General features: G+C 37.3%; 1 protein-coding gene across 2 annotated transcripts in view; it reads left to right on the forward strand.

The window, feature by feature from the left end:
• Nucleotides 1-23,095, forward strand: part of DNAH5 (dynein axonemal heavy chain 5) — a 117,670-nt gene that overhangs the window by 59,228 nt on the left and 35,347 nt on the right. For both annotated transcript variants that reach the window (XM_026048540.1, XM_026048541.1), the window contains exons 42-55: nt 963-1,109; nt 2,185-2,426; nt 6,197-6,373; nt 7,384-7,588; nt 8,026-8,168; nt 10,350-10,484; nt 11,850-11,972; nt 12,606-12,819; nt 13,450-13,673; nt 15,184-15,373; nt 18,451-18,623; nt 20,803-20,933; nt 21,805-21,958; nt 22,560-22,827. In XM_026048540.1, the coding sequence (XP_025904325.1) occupies nt 963-1,109; nt 2,185-2,426; nt 6,197-6,373; nt 7,384-7,588; nt 8,026-8,168; nt 10,350-10,484; nt 11,850-11,972; nt 12,606-12,819; nt 13,450-13,673; nt 15,184-15,373; nt 18,451-18,623; nt 20,803-20,933; nt 21,805-21,958; nt 22,560-22,827 (2,526 nt within the window). The remainder of the gene's footprint in view (nt 1-962; nt 1,110-2,184; nt 2,427-6,196; nt 6,374-7,383; nt 7,589-8,025; nt 8,169-10,349; nt 10,485-11,849; nt 11,973-12,605; nt 12,820-13,449; nt 13,674-15,183; nt 15,374-18,450; nt 18,624-20,802; nt 20,934-21,804; nt 21,959-22,559; nt 22,828-23,095) is intronic.

Here is a 23,095-nt window from a genome sequence, read left to right on the forward strand (position 1 = left end):
TGATAGCTGAAAAAAAATGTTCAATCTGTCTTACCTGTTTCATGCAATGCCTTAGCACATTTAATACTGTAAGCTCTAATTTCTAGTATAAATGACTGTTTCCTTAAAAAAGAAAACCAGAAAAAGGAGATAATTTATTTAGACTGTTTTCCCTTACTTCCATGGTATTAAGATATGAGCAACTACTAAGACAAGGAAATTTCAGTATCTTTGTCAAGCTGAGCTTCTAGTATAAGCTCAAGAAATGTAAAATTTCACCATTGGCTATTATTCTATCTTGCTTAAGACTTTAAAATAAGCCGACTTTTTAGCCCTGATGTTTTCTTCAGCATATTATTAACTCCTAATTAAATATTAGTCTTGTCTTTGGTAAAGATGTTCATCATGGGAACTTTCAAGCTTTTTTTTAGTGAAAAAATTATAAGGGTTAAATGATGAAGTTCTGGCTAGAATTTAGCTGCCCAGAAGGATATTTCACAAGTCGTGCCAATATTATTTATTTTGCCTATTCTAAGGTATGTGCCAGTGATGAGGGAAAAAACGTCAGTCAATCATGTGGAACATCTATCTGGTATTCTGTTATTGAAAGATGTTGACTTTTTAAAAAAGTGCATCTAGACCAAAACTTTTAAGACTTAGTTATTCAATAACCCTTCATATTATTAAACCTTTAATAAACTTTGAGTAAATTTCATCTTGCTACTGTTGTATTCTTGATGAATCCATGAAATACAAACAGTCCTTTCACAACTTTCAGAACTTTGTTCTGCTTTAAGTATCGATGGCTCAATTAACAAATGTTGGTATATAGAAAGAGATGAATTTTCCAATTAAACACGTAGTTTCCTGTAAAAGTCGATGGACATTAAACTATGCATTTGGGTGTAATATTTTTGAATTTGTTCAAGTACTCTGACTATCAAGCAGAAGTACTGAACCTGACTGCTGATCTACCTTCATAGACTGTGGACAGCCACATCGTGAAATGAGAATGAATCCTAAAGCTATAACTGCATCACAGATGTTTGGTCGTCTTGATGTGGCTACAAATGATTGGACGGATGGCATATTTTCAACACTCTGGAGAAAAACTTTAAGAGCCAAGAAAGGTATAACAAAAAATCACTCCCTTGAAACCGAAACTTTCTATAGGTCATCTTTCAACTGCAATTTGTGTGTGTGTGTGTGTGTGTGTGTGTGTGTGTGTGTATATATAAAACATGGAAATATTGGAACATGGTTGTAAGGACTTTTGTCCATTGTATTTAGTAAGACTGTTCTAAATGGTTTGTGTTCAAATTGAATTGTAGCACATATTGTTTTATTAAGTTTGGTGGTTCTTCTTTTTGAAATTACATGGAAGACAAGCAAAGGATCAGAATCACTGATCACTGATCATCACCCCAGGGCTGGTATATAATACAACTTTTGGTCAGGTTTGGGTTTCCACCTGGTCTCCAGTTGCTCTTCCAGAAGGGACTTGCTGCCCAGAGTAGGGAAAATTGCAAAAGGTAGTTCACAGGTGAGAGCAGGACCATCTTGGATTGAAGGTATAGCAAAGCTGTGACAAACCAGGTCATTCAACTAGGTAAATTGAAAGCTCTTCCCTCCTAGGACATCAAAGAACGCATTAGGATGCATATCCAATAATAAATAGAAAAATCTGGATAGATTTCAAAGAAAGATGGATCACATTTATAAACAGAAGAATAAACAACAAGAATCTGTTCCTAATGCACCTCTTTTATTTATGAAGGAGAATACTATTTGAAAGAGTGGTTTTCAAGTGCTCCTTTCATTTTATCTTAGCATATTGGCTCAAATGCTTTGGGAACAGATGACTGATCATCCTAAATGGACCAATCTTTCCTATCTCTTTAATATTGCTTTATATAAGACAAAAAAACCTAATTTATTGAGTTGAAATCTGAATACATAAAACTACTTCAAACTGTTATAGACTGATGACTTATGCTGATGACACTTTACATACTGAGTAATGGATAATTATTGTGATAAGGTGACAAAATGAAGTACGTAATTGAAATTGAGTGATGGAAATGGTAATTGTATTAAAGATTCTAGCTGTGAGAGAATTAGTTCAAAATATAGTTGAAGAGAGAAGAAACTTGTCATTTTAAAGAAATTAAAGCTTTTTTTTTTTTAATTTTATTTTGATTTTAGGGGACCATATCTGGATAGTTCTTGATGGCCCTGTTGATGCTATTTGGATTGAGAACCTTAATTCTGTCCTTGATGATAACAGAACTCTAACACTAGCAAATGGAGATCGTATACCTATGGCCCCAAATTGTAAAATAGTCTTTGAACCTCATAATATTGATAATGCTTCTCCAGCAACAGTTTCAAGGAATGGGATGGTATTCATGAGTTCATCAGTTCTTACCTGGAGCCCTATTCTTGAGGTACAATAGCTAAGTGATCATTTTACTTATGTATTATAAAGTTATTTTTATCATTTGTCTTCAGCTCTTTACTGCCTTAGGATCTATTTTTTGTGACTGTTGCTATGAAGTAGATTTTAGAGAGTATCAACTTGGAACTGAGTATTTAACATACCAACAATTCAGGTGGTTTTGCACCAGAGTGAATAATGCATTCATGTAGGAGAATGATCAACTTGGATATTTCACTTGCGGGCATGGTTGTAATTCAAGGTGTTTCTGACAGTTGAGGAATGACTCAGTTGTCAATACACTAGCTATGTGAAGCTGTTAATGCATCTTCAGATGAAGGGAGAAGGAGTAAGCAGGCTAATTCAGAAATCTAGCAAACCTCAAGAAAATATAGGAGCTCTTGATGTTTCATAAACCTTACCGTAGTTGGGATTTAGAAGCAGAAACAAAGTCAATGCAGCATTAAAGAGTAATTTTAAAATTAATGTTCTTATCTAGTTCATTCTCTGGCAGGCTATGAACGGAGAGACAGAGTAATCGGTGTTTGCTTCCAGGAAGCACTGGTTACTGTCTCTCTGTTCATAGGTTGCTGGGGAATGAATCTGTAAGAAATTATGTATCTACTTTCTCCCCTAGTTCTGATTTTATGTGCATAATAGGTGTGCTTATTGGTAATTCAGTAAAGCCTGTACCAACCTTATTTGTAATTTGAAACTGCACAAATTAATAATATAGCAAGATATCTCATTTACAATTCAATTGCCTACTGAAATTCTTCCCAAAGCACACACACACAAAAATCTCTGATTCTTTTTTTTTCTTTTTTTCCTTTTCCATCCATAGTAGTTCACTTGAACCATCTGATTTTTCCTAATCATTAAAAATTAATGCTTAATTCTCTCTTTTCATCTGAGTGCCCTTAGCATTCTGATTCTAATGCTTTGAGATGCTTATATTTCTATTTGTAACTGGAGGCAAACAATAAAAAGAATAGAAGGGGCATTCTTTTGCACGGACAGCAAAACTTAGGAAGTAGATGCAATGCAGTTCTTGTATATTTCTGCAGACATTTCGCTTCTCAAATCTTTTGTGGTTCAAAAATCCATTTCATTTGCTTTATTCCACTTGAAGGTGAGGACAACAGGATTTTCTTTTTCTTGCTCTACATACGCTTTAAAATTTCCCAGTATTACCTCAGTTTCTTGATTTCCTCACTAAGCTACATCTCTGTCAAAAATACCCTGGGAGAGAGAAAAATATTCTCCCATTGCTCTGAGTGCTGTTATATTTCAGAGCTACTCCATAATTTTGAAAACGGGTCATTAGAGGGAAGAGTTGTTGTGTAGGGTCTGTATAAGTAGTATTTGGTAGCCACATTCATGTTGCTTCAAAGCCACCAGAAAGACCAAAGGGGAGACTTTTATGAAGGTGATGGTATTTTTGGATGCAAGTGTTACAGTTTAGATGCTAAGACATGAAAATTTTCATTTCTTTATGAAGATAACAATATAGCTGTTATTAGAAAGCCATACTTCCTGTTGCATTCTGCCTATACTTTCTGTAATGATCAATCCTGTTATCTTCTGTTCTTGACGCCTTTTCTTTTCCAGTATCTTTGAGCGATCAAAAGCATTAGCACTAGTTCTTTAAAAGACTTTTAACTGAAGTGCTTATTTTTTCAGAATTCTTCTTTGAACCAAGCTGCAGTTGGCTAGTTTGCTTCATCTTTCACTATCTCTATCCATGACCTCTCTAGTCACATAGTTTATGTGCCCTTTTATTTTCTTAAATGTGGCCGCTTAGCATCTCATTCACAGCAGGACAAATTCTACAACATGTCTGATTCCTTACTTAAGCCTTCTAAGGACATACCTGAGCAAGTTCCTTGCAAATGAATTCTCAGTATGTACTGGATGTCTAGAAGGAATTTATTGTATGTTGGTCTTTTGCATGGAGGAGTGGGCTTAACTCCTCCATGTTGTGGTGGTAGAGCTTTGTTGTCTGTCTTTCTGTCTGTCTGTCTCTCTGTCTGTTTGTCTTTCTTGTCAATCTGCATGTTTTAAGAAGATAGCTGAGGGGAAATATTAGTCACTATCATGATAGGACAGCTTATTTATATTTTTCCTGAGCTCTTGTAATCTTTGGTGAGAGTTCTGTTTCAGAAGCCAGTGCAGCAGTCACATACTGAAATTGCTTTCAAAAAACACTGCAGTGCTTGATAAAAGGAGCAATATGCATAGAATGGTATCTGTCAGGATAATTTTTTTACTGATACTCCTCAGCCAAAGAAGTAGATCAAAAAACTATTTTTATGTCATAGTCCAACCATTCAGCAATTAGGTCCACAGATTAGGGGTGGAGCTGCTGGAGAGCAGTCCCGCAGAGAGGGACCTGGGTGTCATGGTGGACGACAAGTTGACCATGAGGCAGCAGTGTGCCCTGGTGGCCAAGAAGGCCAACGGGATCCTGGGGTGCATTAAGAARAGCGTCTCCAGCAGGTCGAGGGAAGTGATCATCCCCCTCTACTCAGCCCTGGTGAGGCCACATCTGGAGTACTGTGTCCAGTTCTGGGCTCCCCAGTACAAGAGTGATGTGGAGCTGCTGGAGAGAGTCCAACGCAGGGCTACGAGGATGATCAGGGGCCTGGAACATCTACCCTATGAACAAAGGCTGAGAGAGCTGGGTCTGTTCAGCCTGGAGAAGAGGAGGCTGAGGGGGGACCTGATCAGCGTGTATAAATACCTCAAGGGAGGCAGTGAGGAGGAGGGGGTCGGCCTCTTTTCAGTGGTGGACAGTGATAGGAGTGGAGGAAATGGCTTCAAACTGAAGCATCGGAAGTTCCACAGGAACTTAAGGAAGCATTTCTTCACTGTGAGGGTGACAAAGCACTGGAACAGGCTGCCCAGAGAGGTTGTGGAGTCTCCTTCTTTGGAGATCTTTAAAACCTGCTTGGATGCAGCCCTGTGCCACGTGTTCTAGGTGACCCTGCGTGAGCAGGGGGGTTGGACTCGATGACCTCTGAGGTCCCTTCCAACCTCAGGCATTCTATGATTCTATGATTCTACAGGTCTGCGGGTCTGATGAGATCTGATTCATCAGCCTAGTGCAGATGTCATTTGATGGAATATTCTATAGTCAAGTGATAGAGCCTGCAGTTTCTAGTTAGTGCAATTGTGGATTAATTCCTGAGGCAATATTTCCATATTATTTTTCACTGTTTAAATAGGAACAATTTTCTTATAATAATGTGCTTTTTTTTTCCTAGAAATATTAATGTTTCTGTGGAATATGTCCTTTTACTTATGAAAACAATAATTTTCTGATATTTATATTCCTGCTTTGCTAAAGTATCACCAAATTTCTTTAGTATTGCCTGAAGCTTTTCCCTTTTATCATGAAACTAGATAATATGTAACTGGCTATTTAATGACTGCTACTTAGCAATTATCAAGCAATGATAAAGCAAACCAGTGTTCAACATCTATGATATTCTTTCTTTACAAAGTTGATATAAATTTTTAAACAGCTATAATAATTAAGTATAATATTTTAAACAATATTTTTGAGCTGCTGAAAACTTTGAGGACTTTCATTCTTCAGTATTTGTGCCCAGCCTTCCATAGGCGTTATCTATATTCAGGTAATGAGTTTGACCTTCTTGAACCCCTAGAAAAGAAATCAATTATCTATGCTTGCCAAGACACTGGAATTAACAGCTTAATTTATTGAGTCTTGCATTGGTAATTAAATTTATTTTCTCGCCGTGCTGTGTATGACAGGGGTTTCTGAAGAAGCGTTCTGTCCAAGAAGCAGAAATTCTGCACCAGTTGTACACGTCGTCGTTCCCAGACTTGTATCGCTTCAGCATTCAGTCTTTGCAGTATAAGACTGAGATGCTGGAAGCCTTTGTGATCATGCAGAGCATTAATATGCTCCAAGGTCTTATCCCACCTAAGGTAAAGTAGTACTTTTTAATTTTTTTTTTAATTTAATGTAATTAAGCTAACTTTAAGTTACGAAGATATATAGAGTAGATTTTTATTTTCTTCAAATATGAAGACTCCAGTTAGTGGAAAATACTTTCCTTCAGACAATAATTATAGGATATGGCCTATTTCACATTTTGGTTTGTTGATAAGAACTGGCACATAGCATGATTCCAACAGCAGTTTTCCTTCTTTTCGTTATATTGTTATGAAGTTATGGATGTAGTATAAACTGATGGGATTTAAACTGATTAAATGCTGTTATGGACGATTAACAGTGTTATTTTCAAGGTAACTTTTGTGATATGCTTGATATTGATACAATGTATTCTTTAGATGTGTGTCGAAAAGCATTGCTATTCTTCATTACTTACCAGATCACAATCAAATATATGCAAAAGATTTAATGTCACCATTGTTTCTTATGTACTGTTTTATATAGATAATGAAGTAGGTGCTGTGTTGATTTATTATGCCAAGTAGTAGTTTCCTCCTGCACTGGTACTTTCGCCTTCACTTTCTGCCTGCTCGACTATAATGGTTACTACTGACATCAAATTGAACAGAGATTAAACAAACAGGAGTTCCCTTCACCTCCCAAACAAATAAATAGCACATCTCAGTAAGAAATATCATCTCAGTACTCGTCTTCTAAGCTGTGCTTTGTTCTCAGTTCCGCTGGAGTTCATCATTGCCAATTTTTGGAGCTTAGATTTCTGGCCTATTTTGTTTCTTTCCATGGGAAAATGTTGCCTAGGCTTGGCTTAGGCAATATCCACTGAAAGCAAGTCAATAGGTGTCCATTTTATTTGTTCAGTGTAGGACAAGAGTATAAGACCTGTCTCCAGCCAAGACTTCAGTAAACCAGTAAATTTAAACTAAAAACTTCTTACCCTGTAAGTAGTGATTGTCAAATAGATTTTTTTTTTTCCTCTCTAATGTCAGGCTATTGAAAGTAAAAACTTAATTTAATTCTTCAGGAGCAAGGCGGGGAGCTGACTCCAAATTGCTTGGAAAGGCTGTACATCTTTTCGCTTATGTGGAGCATAGGAGCTCTGCTAGAACCGGAAGATAGATGCAAGATGGAGCACTGGCTTAGAAACCATGCGACAAGGAAGCTTGATCTTCCCTCTATTCCAAAAGGCAGTGAAGACACCATGTTTGATTATTATGTGGCATCTGATGGTTAGTAACCCAGCTGGGGACTGTGGGGTAAAACTCAGGCTTATTTTAAAAATGTGTCTCAAAAAAAAAAAAAAAAAAATCCATTAGCCTGTTGCTGTTGATTTTGGATAAAGCTTTTCTCTGTTTCCTCTGAAAAATAACGCAGATAAATGGCTACAGAAAGCTACATGGACTTTGTGTCAATGAATTGTCAAATGAGTGAAAACAGACAAACTGGAAAAATCTCACTGTTCTTGTTCTGCTTTTGGGAAACACCTGGGAGAGTGGCCCATATTACTTCTCTCAGGGATATGAGGAGTCAGCCTCTTAGATGATCTTGGTCTGTATGGACTGGAATCTCTATGGACGGGACAGAGATTCTGACAGTTAAGTCAGCTTGATAGAGAATAAGATACGTGAAGATGCCTAGTATTTAGAAAACGTTCTTTTCTTATTAGGCAAATGGATGCACTGGAAAACACGTGTTGAAGAGTATGTGTATCCTAGTAGCAGCACTCCAGAGTATGGCTCCATTCTAGTGCCAAATGTTGACAACGTGAGAACAGATTTCCTTATTGAAACCATTGCAAAACAGGGCAAGGTACTTTTTCTATATTTCACGTAATAATTTCAGAATATTTCAGAATATTTCAGAATATTTAAGGTTGGAAGGGACCTCTACAGATCATCTAGTCCAACCTTCCTGCTCAAGCAGGCACACCTAGAGCATGTGGCACAGGGTGGCATCCAGGCGGGTTTTGAAGACCTCCAGAGCAGGAGACTCCACAACCTCCCTGGGCAGCCTGTTCCACTGCTCTGTTACCCTAACAGTAAAGAAGTTGCTCCTCACCTGGAGACGGAACTTCTTATGCTTCAGTTTGTGGCCATTACCCCTCGTCCTATCGCTGGCCACCAGTGAAAACAGCCTGTCCCCTTCCTCCCTGCATTCTCCCTTCCTGAACTTATACATATTAATCATATCCCCTCTGAGCCGTCTCTTCTCCAGAGAAAACAGGCCCAGCTCACTCAGCCTCTCTTCATACGAGAGATGTTCCATTCCCTTAATCATCCTGGTTGCCCTTCTCTGGACCCTCTCCAGAAGCTCCACGTCCTTCCTATACTGGGGTGCCCAGAACTGAACACAGTACTCCAGGTGTGGCCTCACCAGAGCTGAGTAGAGGGGCAGAATCCCCTCCCTTGACCTGCTGGCAACGCTCCTCCTGATGCAGGCCAGGATGCCATTGGCCTTCTTGGCCACGAGGGCACACTGCTGACTCATGGTTAACTTGGTGTCAACCAGGACTCCCAGGTCCCTCTCCGTGGAGGTGCTTTCCAGCAGGTCAAGCCCTAATCTGTACTGATGCCTGGGGTTATTCCTCCCCAGGTGCAGGACCCTGCACTTGTCCTTATTGAACCTCATGAGGTTCCTCTCTGCCCAACTCTCCAGCCTGTCCAGGTCCCTCTGGATGGCAGCACAGCCCTCCGGAGTGTCGGCCACTCCACCCAGCTTGGTGTCATCTGCAAACTTGCTCAGGGTGCATTCTGTGCCCTCGTCCAGGTCATTGATAAACAAGTTGAACAGCACTGGGCCCAGTACTGACCCCTGGGGGACACCACTGGCCACAGGCCTCCAACTGGACTCAGCCCCATTTATGACCACCCTCTGAGCTCTGCCATCCAGCCAGCCCTCGATCCACCGCACCGTGCACTCGTCTAGCTCACTCTCCCGGAGCTTCCGTATGAGGATGTTATGGGAGACAGTGTCAAAAGCCTTGCTGAAGTCAAGGTAGACAACATCCACGGCTCTCCCCTCATCCAGCCAGCCTGTCACCCCATCATAGAAGGCTATGAGGTTCGTCAGACATGACTTCCCCTTGGTGAATCCATGCTGACTGCTCCTCAGCAGCTTCTTCTCCGCCATATGCCCGGAGATTCTCTCTAGGATGAACCGCTCCATCACCTTTCCAGGGACAGAGGTGAGGCTGACCGGCCTGTAATTGCCCGGCTCCTCCCTCTTGCCCTTTTTGAAGACTGGAGTGACGTTGGCTTTCTTCCAGTCCTCGGGCACCTCCCCTGCTCTCCAGGACCTCTCAAGGATGATGGAGAGAGGCTGAGCAATAACCTCGGCCAGTTCCCTCAGCACTCTTGGGTGCATCCCATCTGGGCCCATAGATTTTTGAGTGTCCAATTTGCCTAAGTGATCCCTAACCCAATCCTTCTCAACCCGTGGAAGGTCTTCTTCTAGCCCATTTACATCTCTTCCCTTTGTGCCCTGCAGTTCATGGGGGGTCGTCTTAGCAGTAAAGACAGAGGCAAAGAAGGCATTTAGTAACTCTGCCTTCTCGGTATCCTCCGTCACCAAGGCCCCTTCCCCATTCAGCTGTGCACTAACATTTTCCCTCGTCTTCCTCTTCCTATTGACATACTTATAGAAACCCTTCCTGTTGTCTCTGACTTGCCTCGCCAACTCTAATTACGCTAACTAAATACGCTAACTGAATGCATGATACAATTAGAAGTAAAATATGACATCATTAGAAAGAAAAAAAACTCATTTTTGTGCTGTAAAAATACAAATGGTCACTTCATTGACAGCACTCATGTAAATATGCTTTTTTTGTAAATCTCAAATATTCCTTGTTTTCAACTTTTTGTGCACTTTCCCACCTCTTGAGAGTGGAAAGTTCATTTTATATAACTTGTTTAGGTCCATGGATTTGGTGAGGTTTTGCCTATATACATGTCTCTCATGTCATCTTGTTTTGATGTTGTCTCTGTCTAGGCAGTCCTACTAATTGGTGAGCAAGGAACTGCAAAAACTGTTATCATCAAAGGCTTTATGTCAAAGTACAACCCTGAAAGCCACATGACGAAGAGTTTGAATTTTTCATCTGCAACTACCCCATTAATTTTCCAGGTACAGCAATTATTCAGTTTCTAATATGGCATGACTGGATTCAGAAATTAATGGATGTACTAAGAATCTGCCAGAAGTGTGCTACTGAAAGTGGTTTACTTAATTGAAAAGCACTGAATCTAATGGACTAAGTGTCTTAACATATGGTTTATAAGATTTATATAAACCGCATCTACTTTGGTGATTCTTTGGTATTTATTGAGCTATTTTGAGACTATTACCCATGCGTATTATTGGCTTTATCACACTTAATGTTTTTATGTCACTCTCAGGCAGTTCTCGCTACCTGTGTAGAGCTGTCAATGTCAAATTTCACTAAAACCCATGTGTGAACTAAGTGCTAACCACAACAGTCTGCTGTAAAATGTGTGCTGTCTGCAATGTAAAATTAATTAAATTACACATTAAAAAGTAACACATGCACCTACTTTAAATAGAAGCATGAATATTTAAATTTGGAACTGTACTACCTATCCAAATTTCTAATGAGCTATTTTTAATTACTCAAGGTTCTTTAAAAATTCTGATGTTATGTATGGGAGGTATTTTTAATGTTGTTATATATATTAAAAAAAAAGGTAGTGTCAGTCTGTCTCCTCACTCTCTTCTCCCTTTTTTTCCCCTAGTCCCATTCTCCCTCTCCTTTTCTCCCTTCTTCCCCTAGATTCCTCTACCTCTGTCCTTCCTCTAAAAGATGAGTACTTCTGTCTTCAGCTCCCATGTGTTTGCAATAGTAATTGCAATTATGTGGACTTTATAGGGAATTAGCAGAATATAAATGTATATGCAGATGGTAAATATACTTTAAATTTCTCGGTAATATTGCAGAAAGTGAAAAGCTGTCTCATGGTTCACTCTAACTTCTGTCCATTATAAAAATTAAGTTTGATGAGTTCTTAATTTTTCACATTAGTGTCAAACAAACATGGTAGTTTTAATGTCAAAGTACTGCTATATTGTAACTAAGAAAATCACAAAAAAAATCTCAAAAAGCAGTAGTATTTTTCTTTTAATCTGTTATTGCAATAATCCGCAACTCTTCTGATAAATGTAAAATCAGAAGGATAAAAGTTTGAGAGGTTTCAAAATTCTAAAATTGTGGGACATGATTGCTTACATTGAGTCTTTGATATATCTAATACCAACTTAATACTGTATAGCTCAATACTTTAGACATTTTAGTGGAACTAGTGCAATTATCTCTAGCAGGGGTGGTATCTAACCGTTTCTGAGTAAAATTCTGCATTACAGTATTTTTATTATATATTTTTGATTAATGTGTTTAAATGTCTGAGTTGTGTATGAATGGAGGGATAACTTTTCATTCCTAATCTTTATCATTTTACTAATAATTGCTTTCAACAGCGTACAATAGAAAGTTACGTGGACAAGCGCATGGGAACAACATATGGCCCGCCTGCAGGCAAAAAGATGACAGTCTTCATTGATGATGTGAATATGCCCATAATAAATGAATGGGGTGATCAGGTTAGTTTGTAAAGAGAGGGAAAAAAAAAAGGGGGGGTGGGGTGGGGAGGGCAAAAAATGTTTTATATCTATTTGTGCAGTAAAAAAATGACTTCTCAGGCAGTAGAGGGTAGACTACTAGATATGTAGGTCTTTTTAAATGAGCTTTTAAAGAGCTTATTTACATTGTCACAAGCTTAATTAAAACAAATACACTGACTAAAAAATTATTTAGGGTGCTTCTCAAAAACCTACTTGTAAAATCTTGACTGTGGTTTTACTAGCACTTATTTATCCTCTTACTTGAAAGGAAATCCAAATATCTTTTGGCATGCAAATTCTGATAGCAAACTGAATATGTAGGCAATAATTTAAAACATTGGGAAATGACTTTTCTGCATTAGGAAAAAAATGCAAAATGCAAAAAAAATGCAAAAAATAAAGTATTTTCAGCTGCTTAGGTCAAACAGAAAAACTGAGCACTTATGGCTAAGCAATTTTACTTTCTTTTGTATGGAAATAATATTTTTTTTTCTTTGAGAGGGAAAATTACAGATATTCTATAGCAGGTCTTTCACCTAAGTATTCTTGTGCTGCAGTTCATCTAAATTATGTGTATATTATTTTGTTAAATATTACTTGGTTATCTTACAGGTCACCAATGAGATAGTTAGACAACTGATGGAACAGAATGGAGTGTATAATCTGGAAAGGCCTGGTGAATTTACCAATATTGTGGACATTCAATTTTTGGCTGCCATGATTCACCCCGGAGGAGGTCGCAATGACATCCCACAGAGGCTCAAGAGACAGTTTTCTGTGTTCAACTGTACTTTGCCTTCCAATTCTTCTATTGACAAAATTTTTGGTAAAGTGAAATTAACTTTATATTCATCCTGTTTTTGAAAATACTAGTTGATTTTTCTTTTTCACTCTATTTATGTGTTATGATTAAAACTGAGACTTGGTCCCCTTCTAAATTGCCTGCCAGTACGTTTTCTTACAGTAATCACTCTGCACCTGCAACATTATCAGTCATTTTGATAGATTAATCCTCCTTTCATCAGTAATGTTTTTGACACAGTTGCTTCTGAGAGCCTGTTGGTATGCTGCGAGTTGGGAGGTATGGTATGGAGGCATCTCTAGTTTTGCTCATTGTGCTGAAGAGCTACCAAGGACTAAGCTACAACTGGTGATGAGGCTTTCCTGAAATCCAGGATCACATTGTTCTCCAAGGAAAGATTCAGTCTGCAAGTGCTTTAGTAGACTGGGAGCATTCTTAACTGCCCGCTGATAAGGAGTTAAATACCTAGTGGGTTAGTGGCAGAAGTGTGTAGGTTCAACAGATTCAAATAACATGATCTTGAAGCCCTTTCAAAAAATTAAGAAAGATTGGGGGATTGAAAGAAAAAAAAAAGAAATTAGGGGATATTGTAGCTCTTGCAGTTGTGCAAATGTTTCTTAGAATATCTTTCATTTGGTGGTTTTCTCATCCCAGGGGTAATTGGAGAAGGTCATTATTGTGCAGAACGGGGCTTTTCGGAAGATTTGAGAAAAACAGTAGCCAAGTTAGTGCCACTGACACGCAGACTGTGGCAAACTACCAAAATGAAGATGTTGCCCACGCCAGCCAAGTTCCATTATGTCTTCAACCTTCGAGATCTCTCAAGGATTTGGCAAGGAATGCTGAAATCTACCTCGGAAGTGATCAATGAGCCAAATGTAAGTGTTGCACATTAGTGCCCTTGTCATAATTATAAGTAGTAAAAGTGTATTTATAAGTAGTATAGTAAAAAGGATAAAGATCCAACTTGGGCTCTTGAATATGCATTAGAAAATGATTCTTATTTGACTGAAAAGGACTTTAAGTTTTTTTGAGGCAAGGACTTTCTAAAATTTTTTTTTCAACTTTTGCAGTGCCTAGTGCAATGAGAAATTTGTTTTATGACTTTAATGTAAACTAGTTCTTTTGACAGAAAAGTGTTCCATTTTTATCTGTGACATTATTAATGGTAGTTTATTCAAAAGCAGGGAGCAAGAAAAATTATGAAAAACTCTGAAATTTAATTTAGCCCAAAGAAAATGCATGCAGCTTATTTAAAAAATATCTCCCCTGTCCAGTCAGTGTTTTGAGGCTCTCAGTCATGGCCTGGTGATAGTCTAACAGCTGGTTTCTGGTTTATAGCTTGAAAGAAAGAGGAAATAAGTCATGGTACATTTTTATTCTAATCCACCTTTTTTCTTTTTTCAGAAAAATCTCAAACTTTATACATCATTCCTCTTTTAATTATTTTAAGGAAAAGCCACTTAGTGTTTTGAGCACTGAAACATAAAGTGCTGGAAAGTATTGTGTATGGTAATTTGTAATACATTTGGGTTATGTAATTACTTCAGGTTTAGTGTACTTCCCTGGCTGTTGAGTAAGCTCCTGATGCTTACTTCATCTACAATTTAAATTTTAGAATTGATTGTAATTTATAAGGCTAAAAATATACAACACCACGATGATTTGATGTATATATTCTCAATTAGTAATTTGGAAGTATAACAAAGAGTTGCCTAAATTCTCATAGAATAAATTTGCATACTAGTTCTGAGAATTCATGTGGTATGTCTCATTTCCACAAAGCACTGCAGCCTTGGACAAGCTTTCAAGGAGGAGTACTTGGAATTTTTTTCTACTGCTGTGTAGTAACCGTGTCTAGGATTAAAACCAGTGCTTCTCAGAACTTTATCATTTTTCTTTCCCCAGTTTCAGGGCAAATGGAAAGATTTTAGAGACGTATTGAATTTGGAGAAGGACATTTTTTTCTTTAACTTTTCTTATGCAAATGGGAGTGACAGATTATCTGGTTTTGGCGTGAAGAGATTCATGCCTTGGTGACATTATTTTCAGCTAACTTCAGAGTGCGGCCAGTTATATTAGCAGTTTCTCTGTGCATACACATATACTACTACAAATATGGATCCCGTCTTAGAAGTGAGGGAAAAAAACCTTGATTAGGTAAATATGCTACATTTTGGAGTACTAGATTAAGGCTTCTCGCTCAGTAAACTGAATGCAAGTTCAAAACGCTTATGGCCAGAGTGATTCCAGTGCATTTTTCCTGACTAAAAAGAGAAATACTATTATTTCTTTTTAACTCTTCACATGGTTTTAAAAATATTTTAAAAGCATGCATTTTATTGGTATAGCTTTGTTGTAATCTGATTTATTAAATATTTTTAATAGATACTGATAAAACTGTGGAAGCATGAATGTAAGTGTGTTATTGCTGATCGCTTCACAAACTCAGAAGATATCAACTGGTTTGACATGACTTTGGCAAAACTTATTGAGGAGGAATTTGGAGAAAAAAAATCTTTGTTGGATTCTGCTACGTTATTTGTCGACTTCTTAAGAGATGCTCCTGAAAAAACTGGTAATGGTGGGCTCTGATAACTATGGAAAAGGCAAAAGTATACGGATAATGGATAAAATCTATGCTAATGTAATGGATAAAATATATGGCAATGTAAGGATGTCCTGCAAATGAATAGTGTGGCCATGCTTCAAGGATGACAATCCTGCCCGGCAGCTTTGAGTTGAGTTAAAGTCACTGGCTGAGGCACACCTTTCTACTTGTGGGATTTGAAGTCCCTATATATATCCAGGTCATCTAAAAAGTACAACCTTTGTTCTCTTTCAATGATGTAGCCAACTGACAAAACTGATAAATGAAGGGCATGAGCTTTTTATTCTAATAAGGAAGGATGCTACAAATGACTGAGGTGCTGTTGTAGTACTGGGTGTAGCATAGCACAATAGTTGCCATCCTTTAGACACCCAGTAAAAGAGCACTGACTCTTGACTTGTTCCCCTTTCTCTAGAAAGACCCATGAGATATCCTTTGCATTGAGGGAATAGTCTGAGAGTGAATAGAGTAAAATCTCTTGAATTATCCACAGGACTTGGAATAATATCCTTGTGTCATTTAAATCCAACTGCTGTGTACCTGACATGGCTGAATAGTATGAGAGCACTCTTTAGATGTAGCAAAGGAAAAGGAGCTAGGCAGTTGTCTGGATTTTTAGTGAAGTTCATTATTAAACCCTTAGGGGTTCACTTGTCTGTATCTCTATGATCATAGTGATGCCCAGTGGAAGTAATAAAACGTTGACATGAGCTGCCAAATGCTGTTTAAACCCCTTGGACAAATAAAGCAGTAAGAGGGCTGTGGCAAAAGGAGAGTAAGGAGTTAGAAATCTATTGAGTGGAAGGAGTTAAACAGAATTGGAGAACAGACTGATATGGAAAAGCTTTCAAATATACCCTTAAATCACTTGCTAAACTGGGGCAAAGTAGAGAGGACTGCAGTGTAAGTCTGAAATGTCTGAAAGCAAAGAGTAACTTCTAATGTGAAACTTTGAAGCTACACTAGAGATGATTGTGTTTAACTGAAAAGTAAGTGCATTAAAGTAAGTACATTAAAAAGCACTGTATTTTTGAAAACAACTTCCTTCTTGGTGACTATTTAATGTACCTCCCTAGTAATAGGCTTTCCAGCAGGAAATGTAATCTAGGTGCATCTGCCAAGCGGAAGACTTCCTTTTTGAGAGGGTGTGTGCTCATCAAAATTTAGGCAGGGACCTTCCTGTTTTGGCTCTGAGCGCAAAGAATAACAACTGTTGTTTTGTTTTATTTGCCCCTTTAAGGCTTATAGTCTTAGCACTTCATGATTACTTGGAAGAAAAGGAAGTGGAGCTGGAGTTGTAAGTTCTTAAATGGATAAACAAAATGCATTTGGTATCAATTTGGAATAACTCTATGCTTAATTTAGTGATACAATGACATATATGTCCTCTATCTACTATTGCAACACGTTTCTTCCCGATAGTGGAGACCTGAGATAAAGTACTAGAACAGCAGCTTCTAGAGCAAAGCTTTACAAAAATTCTTAGCATTCTTGAGATCCCCAGAGTGTTCAAATATGCTTTTTATTAATTAGTTTTAGCAGTGATATTTACTGCTTGTGATCCTAAACCAAGGGAGTAGAGAAGGGTTCAAAATAATATATTACACCAGCTGCCTATGTAAATAATTTAAATGTCTGCCCTCTTTCAAGCTTGATACTTGATTGTGTTGTCTTTTGACATTAGTAATAAAACTGCAGGAACAGGATGAAGATGACATAATTCTGTTACATGGTGGAAAATTGTGAAACCATTCATATAGTTTACTCTCTGTTGTATTTATTATTAGTTTCTTACCAGCAGATGTTTAAATGCTTTTTTGGCTTTTAGGAAGCATGTTTCCACCTGGAAACATTCCTTTTGTTTTAATCTGTAAAAACACTGTTTAAATAAAAACTCAGATAATTTTAGTGTAATGTTGATGAAAAAAGACTGTTTACACAGAGACAATATGCAGCTGGAGAATCCTGAAGTACTGCTGCTTCTTGGAAATTTTCATTGAAATTCACATGACCTCAGGCAATAGAAGGGATACCTGCAACAGCATGAATTACTCATTTATTCTGAGGGATTTTGTTCTGTGGTAGAAGGCAATTTTCTTAGAATATGTCTCAGGATTTAGCAAAATGTACATAGACCTGGCTTTACATTTCTTCCAACTTTTTTTTTTTTTTTAATATTATGAAAAAATAAGATTTTTGCTTACTGAGGGGAGGCTTAGGAAAGCAAGTTCTTATTGATGAGTGGCCTGCAGTAAGTGGAAGAAGGCATCCTGCAGTATACATGAAAAATTGCCATGAGCGGAGCTCGGTGTATATGAGCCTCAACACAGCTCTGCTGGGCTCAGCTGTCGTTTCCTGGGGATGAGGGTGAAGTGGCCCCTGTTTGCTGCACTCTGCCAGGAAGATTTTCTCCTTTGCTTGTCGTGAGTAACACCTTTCACTAGTGACAGACATGTCAGCTTTAGGGAGGACTGATGGCTGTGAATGGAAACTCATTCTGTTTGACTCTATTTCACTCTTCTCTTTGGGTAGGAGTTTGATGTTTTCTCGTATTTTCATATCTCTTACTGATACAAATATATGCCATTTTCCTGTGAATTTGCATTTTGTGCATGGTAAGTATTCTCTTTGGTAGTAATGTTTTTTCACTACTGTAACATTTTATTGATTTAAAATATTTTTCCTTTCACAAAGGCATTTATGTGCATTTTTCACTGGGGTATGATTTACACTTCTTAACTGGTGCCATTTTTACTTCCAATACTTGAGTTAACTGATTTCAGATTTTACTATCCAAGTCTGAAAAGCAGATAAAGCAGGCTCGTTATTTGCTGTTTATTTATACTCTTAAGAATTAAGCACCAGAACTTAATGCTCCCTGTAGGCAGTATATGGGCAGCACTCTAATGTGCACATCTAAAATGGGGTATTATGAATAATAAGTAAAACCAGGTGGTAAATTGAACTTCTAATTCCCTTATCACAACATTGTATCTTCAGTCAATTAAATTGCTAAGGTTTTCTTGCCTGCTCTTTTCTTCCAGGTGAAAAAACAGAGGGAGCTGATTCAGATGTGCCCAAAATCTATGAACCTGTTCACTCCTTTCATCAGCTACGGGATCGTTTAAATATGTTTTTACAAGTATACAATGAGAAAGTCCGTGGTACCGGGATGGACATGGTTTTCTTTGAGGATGCTATGATTCATTTAGTTAAGGTAGAGTCTTACTGGGCTGCCAGTCGTTATTGTTCTTGTTATTTTTTTCCTTTTCCTGAGTAGGTAAGAGTTTGATTATGTTTACAAATTAGTGGAAAAATGAGCAAATTGAGTTATATTACCTTTAAAACTGAAACATGCCATTTTCTCTGCCAAATGTTCTTTCACCCTGTGACCAGATATTAAAATATAACTTTTCTGAAATCCACTAAGCGTGAGCCTATTCTTTTACATATCACCATGAACAGGATCACGTTCCTAAGTGTTCTGACTCTTTCTTGACCTTTCTTCTTGTTAATTTTTCTGAGAGCCTTTCTTCTCTTTGGAATGAGTGGAATGGAATTCAGGTTCGGACATAATTGGCTGCTGATGAAGGTGTAGGCAGAGCTGAGGAGGAATAAATGTAATCCAGACTTCCTTTGTAGAGGCACAGTATGATCATTTCTTTTGAATATGGAGTGGAGTTGACCATAATTTTTAGCAGAGCTCAGCTTGGTAGGATTGTCTGCACAGAAAAGACTTCTTGTAAAGGAGTTTCTTTGTTAAACTAAAAAAATACATTATTTCTAAGTTGCACAGGAAGGTCATCTTTATTTCTTATCATAAATTCTTAAGATCGATAGAAGGGTTATGGAATATTGGATTGTTTTAGACTAACAAATATTGTAATAATTATGTGAATAATGTGAATTGAATTATAGTTGGGAAATAGATAGTCCAGTTTTCAAAATTTTGTGATGGATTCTTGTCATTTGAAAAATTGGACACTTAATTTTAAGGTCTACCTCATAAAGTGGATGATGAGTTCTGCTCTGGAGTTCTAAAGGCAAATTGTTCAGTCACCATGACACTACTGATTTTCTAGTTTATTTCTGGTCAAAATCTAAAAAAAAATGCAGAATCCACCAAAATATTGTTTTATTAGTGCTAAAGAGCCATGTGTACCTTAATGAATATCTTCCCTGGGTAGTCCACCCTGGTGGACTCCTGAAACAACAGCTTAACCTGCTCTTGGATTAAATATTGCTTCTGTGATCCTGTATTCTTGAAATGAGCCTTGTCAGCTCTCACTTGTCTTACCTATATACCTGTGCTGGACTTGAGGCATCTTCCAGGAGAAAACTAGCTAAGCACAGGGAGGGTTGTGCTTGTCTGAACTCAGGTAACATCTCTTGAATGAACTGAGGATGAGGAAGGATAATACTAGAGAGCAAAGCTTTTGCTTTATGTTTGTGAACCTCTGCACGAGAAAGATCTTGCAGCCACAATTAAGGTCATCAGCAGTATTCTGAAGGTGGCGTGCAAAACTGTTTTCTTCCTCAGGTTGATTTGACTATGCTTAGATTTAACCTTTCCTCTCAAGTTTAATTTTGCTTGTAAAACATTCAGCTGTGAAAATAACAGCTACATAGTGCTCAGAAGTTGAATATGCACTTTTAAATCCCCAGGAAATTTATATGCTTGTGTTTAATAGCTTCAAAATTTGGAAAAAGTGAATGGATGCTGCATGTAGTTCACAGGGCTGAAAATTTTCTTGTTCTTTATTGCACGGATCTCTTCATCATGGCCATCTGAAATGGAAAGGAAATATAGAAAATGGCCTTTTGCTATATAAGCTAAATAACAAAATGGGAAAGAAAGGGAGATCTGACTGGGAGATCTTCTACTGTGGCCAAATATCTGCATGGATACGGTGCATTTTTATAGTCAAGTAAATTAACGGTTTAAGAAGGACAATTATAAAGACCATATGCAGAGTATTCTGGGGTCTGTTTCTCATGAATTTAATAGTCCTGGGAGAATTTGTCCGTCTGAAAGCTATGTGAACGATAACTGACGAGGCATGCTGATGAGGAAATTTTCCTCCCAGTTTTTAATTAATCTGTCATACTCTGATTGTAACAGTTGAGATTTACCTGTGTCATTTTGGAATTGGGAGATGAACTGTCCTGATAATAGGAAGTTCACAGGGATGGAATTGAGTTGTTGCTATAGTCTCAGAAGTTTAAAGTATTGGAAAGTACAAATGTTTGTAGAATGATTTAAGAATTATTGAATTTGAATTTAAGTTTGAGTTTGTTTTGCACTTCTAAGATAATTTTCTTATCACATCTGCCTACTATTTTAGGGCATGTAACTTTTAAACATTGTAGCAATAAAAAGCTGTGTTGTTATACAGATTTCTCGGGTGATTCGCACTCCTTGTGGAAATGCTCTTTTAGTTGGAGTTGGTGGTTCAGGAAAGCAGAGCTTAACAAGACTGGCATCTTTCATAGCTGGCTATGATACCTTCCAGGTCACATTAACAAGGTGAGCATTAACTGAAATTTAAGCATTGCTCTTCTTATAATTAATGCTGCTGAGTACTGCTGCTAGCTTTTCTTTAATCTCAATACATTGTCAAAGGAGGAACTAAACCTATTGAAACTATTTTAAAATTAAATTCCATGTTTTCCTAACTAAAATACAAAATGGAAAGATCTAGCTTATAAAACTTTGTCCCCAGATGCCTCTGGGAAAATATGAATACTTCTTGGATACTATCATTTGTCCTTTAGTAATCCAATGTCTCCTATTTACCTACACAAACACATTAATTTGGAGTTTTTGTATGGTTTCATTTAGGTCCTCAAAACACATGATAGTCATATTCCTGTCTTAATGTATCAATTTAAAATCTTTTTTAAAATCAATATTTCTGTTAAATTTTTGAGAATTAACTGAACATCCCTTTAGCAGAAGTGAAAAGAAAAAAACATGGAAGATTTCTGTCTTTTCTATCTGTTTTTGCTTTTAGTGATGTTTTTACCATTTTGGTGGTTTTTTTACAATATAATTATGGAACCATATCTTCTTGACTTTGATATTTTATATATAAATATATATATATGAAATATATATTTTATATATATATATATATATATTATTTTTGAAGGTGAGTTGATGTTAAAGGGAAAAAGTGAGGAGCCAGGAGAATGGATTAGGTGTTTAATAGGACACCTTGATATGAGTTGCATTTCTCCAGCTGATCTATGTTAAAAATTCTGCATAGCCTGCATCACTTTGCTTTAAGTGCGAATACATTTTTTCCTGCTTAAGTTTACTTGTTCTATTTGCTTCAAACTAGAAGCCATTTTTTAAAATGAAGTCATGAAGATTAATAGGATTGTGCTTTTTGTAGATCATACAATACTTCAAACCTGATGGAAGATCTCAAACTCTTGTACAGAATAGCAGGACAGCGAGGGAAGGGCATATGTTTTCTTTTTACAGACAATGAGATCAAAGATGAGTCTTTCTTGGAATACCTGAATAATGTTTTATCATCAGGAGAGGTAGGATACTTTCTCATAATAGTTTTTCTGCTTTTTAGCTTTTATAATTAGCTGGTAGAATAACTGTTCATCTCAGTATTCTTCTACATATCAAGAGGCACACTTTTACAAGCTAAAACTCAAGTGCATCTACGTTAGAGTATTGTTAAAAATAGAAATAACCCACTGTACTATGTTAGACTGTGACAAACGATTTTAAAATTTATGAGCATCATCATTCCAGATGAAGAGAAATTCTCTGAGCTTAGTCCTTTTAAATAGTTTTTTTTTTCATTCAGTGTTAAATTTAGTGAGCATTATCCATGTTTGAAATATATGTTAGATTAAAAAACTCATGAGTATTCAATCAGTTTTTGTATAGCAAATTTGTGTCCAGAATGGTTGCCTACTTTTATAGAAAAGTAGATTTCAGTGTATTTAATTGAGTCACTTAAGTAAAATTTCTGGTTTGAAATTGTGGTGTGGGTCTTAATAACTTTAGTATCTGAAATGTTTGCTCCTTCCTGAAATGCTATATATTAAATTCAATCCATCTAGTGAACTCTGTTTTGGATTATTTTCCAAAGCATGAAAAGATTTTTTTTTTTTCTCCCTCTCAAAGGTCTCAAACTTATTTGCACGAGATGAAATAGATGAGATCACTAGTGATCTCATACCTGCCTTCAGAAAGGCACATCCACGGAGACCTCCAACCAGTGAGTGTCTATATGACTTCTTCATGGCCAGAGTCCGTCAGAACCTTCACGTGGTGCTTTGCTTTTCACCAGTGGGTGAAAAGTTCCGAAATAGAGCTTTGAAGTTCCCTGCTCTCATTTCGGGGTGCACTATAGATTGGTTCAGCCTGTGGCCTAAGGATGCTCTAGTGGCAGGTAAGTCTTTGTCTTGGCAGATAGTCAATTCTGTGATGAACAGTCAGGAAGTTTGAGTTTCTTGAGCTGCTTTCAAATGGAAAATAGTTTGATGATAGATAGCATAGGATATTGATGTAAACGTAAATGTAAACTTATTAGTGTGAACTTAAAATGTAAGTGTGTATGCCAAAATCTTTCTCCAATCCAGAAAGCCTTTGATATCACCAAGAGACACTAGAAGACTTTCTGATCCCTGTCAAACTCTGTGGTGGTGCCAGCTCTCTTC

The sequence above is a fragment of the Nothoprocta perdicaria genome, unplaced genomic scaffold (assembly GCF_003342845.1).
Source record: "Nothoprocta perdicaria isolate Ctin4 unplaced genomic scaffold, notPer1 scaffold_55, whole genome shotgun sequence".
NCBI lineage: Eukaryota > Metazoa > Chordata > Aves > Tinamiformes > Tinamidae > Nothoprocta > Nothoprocta perdicaria.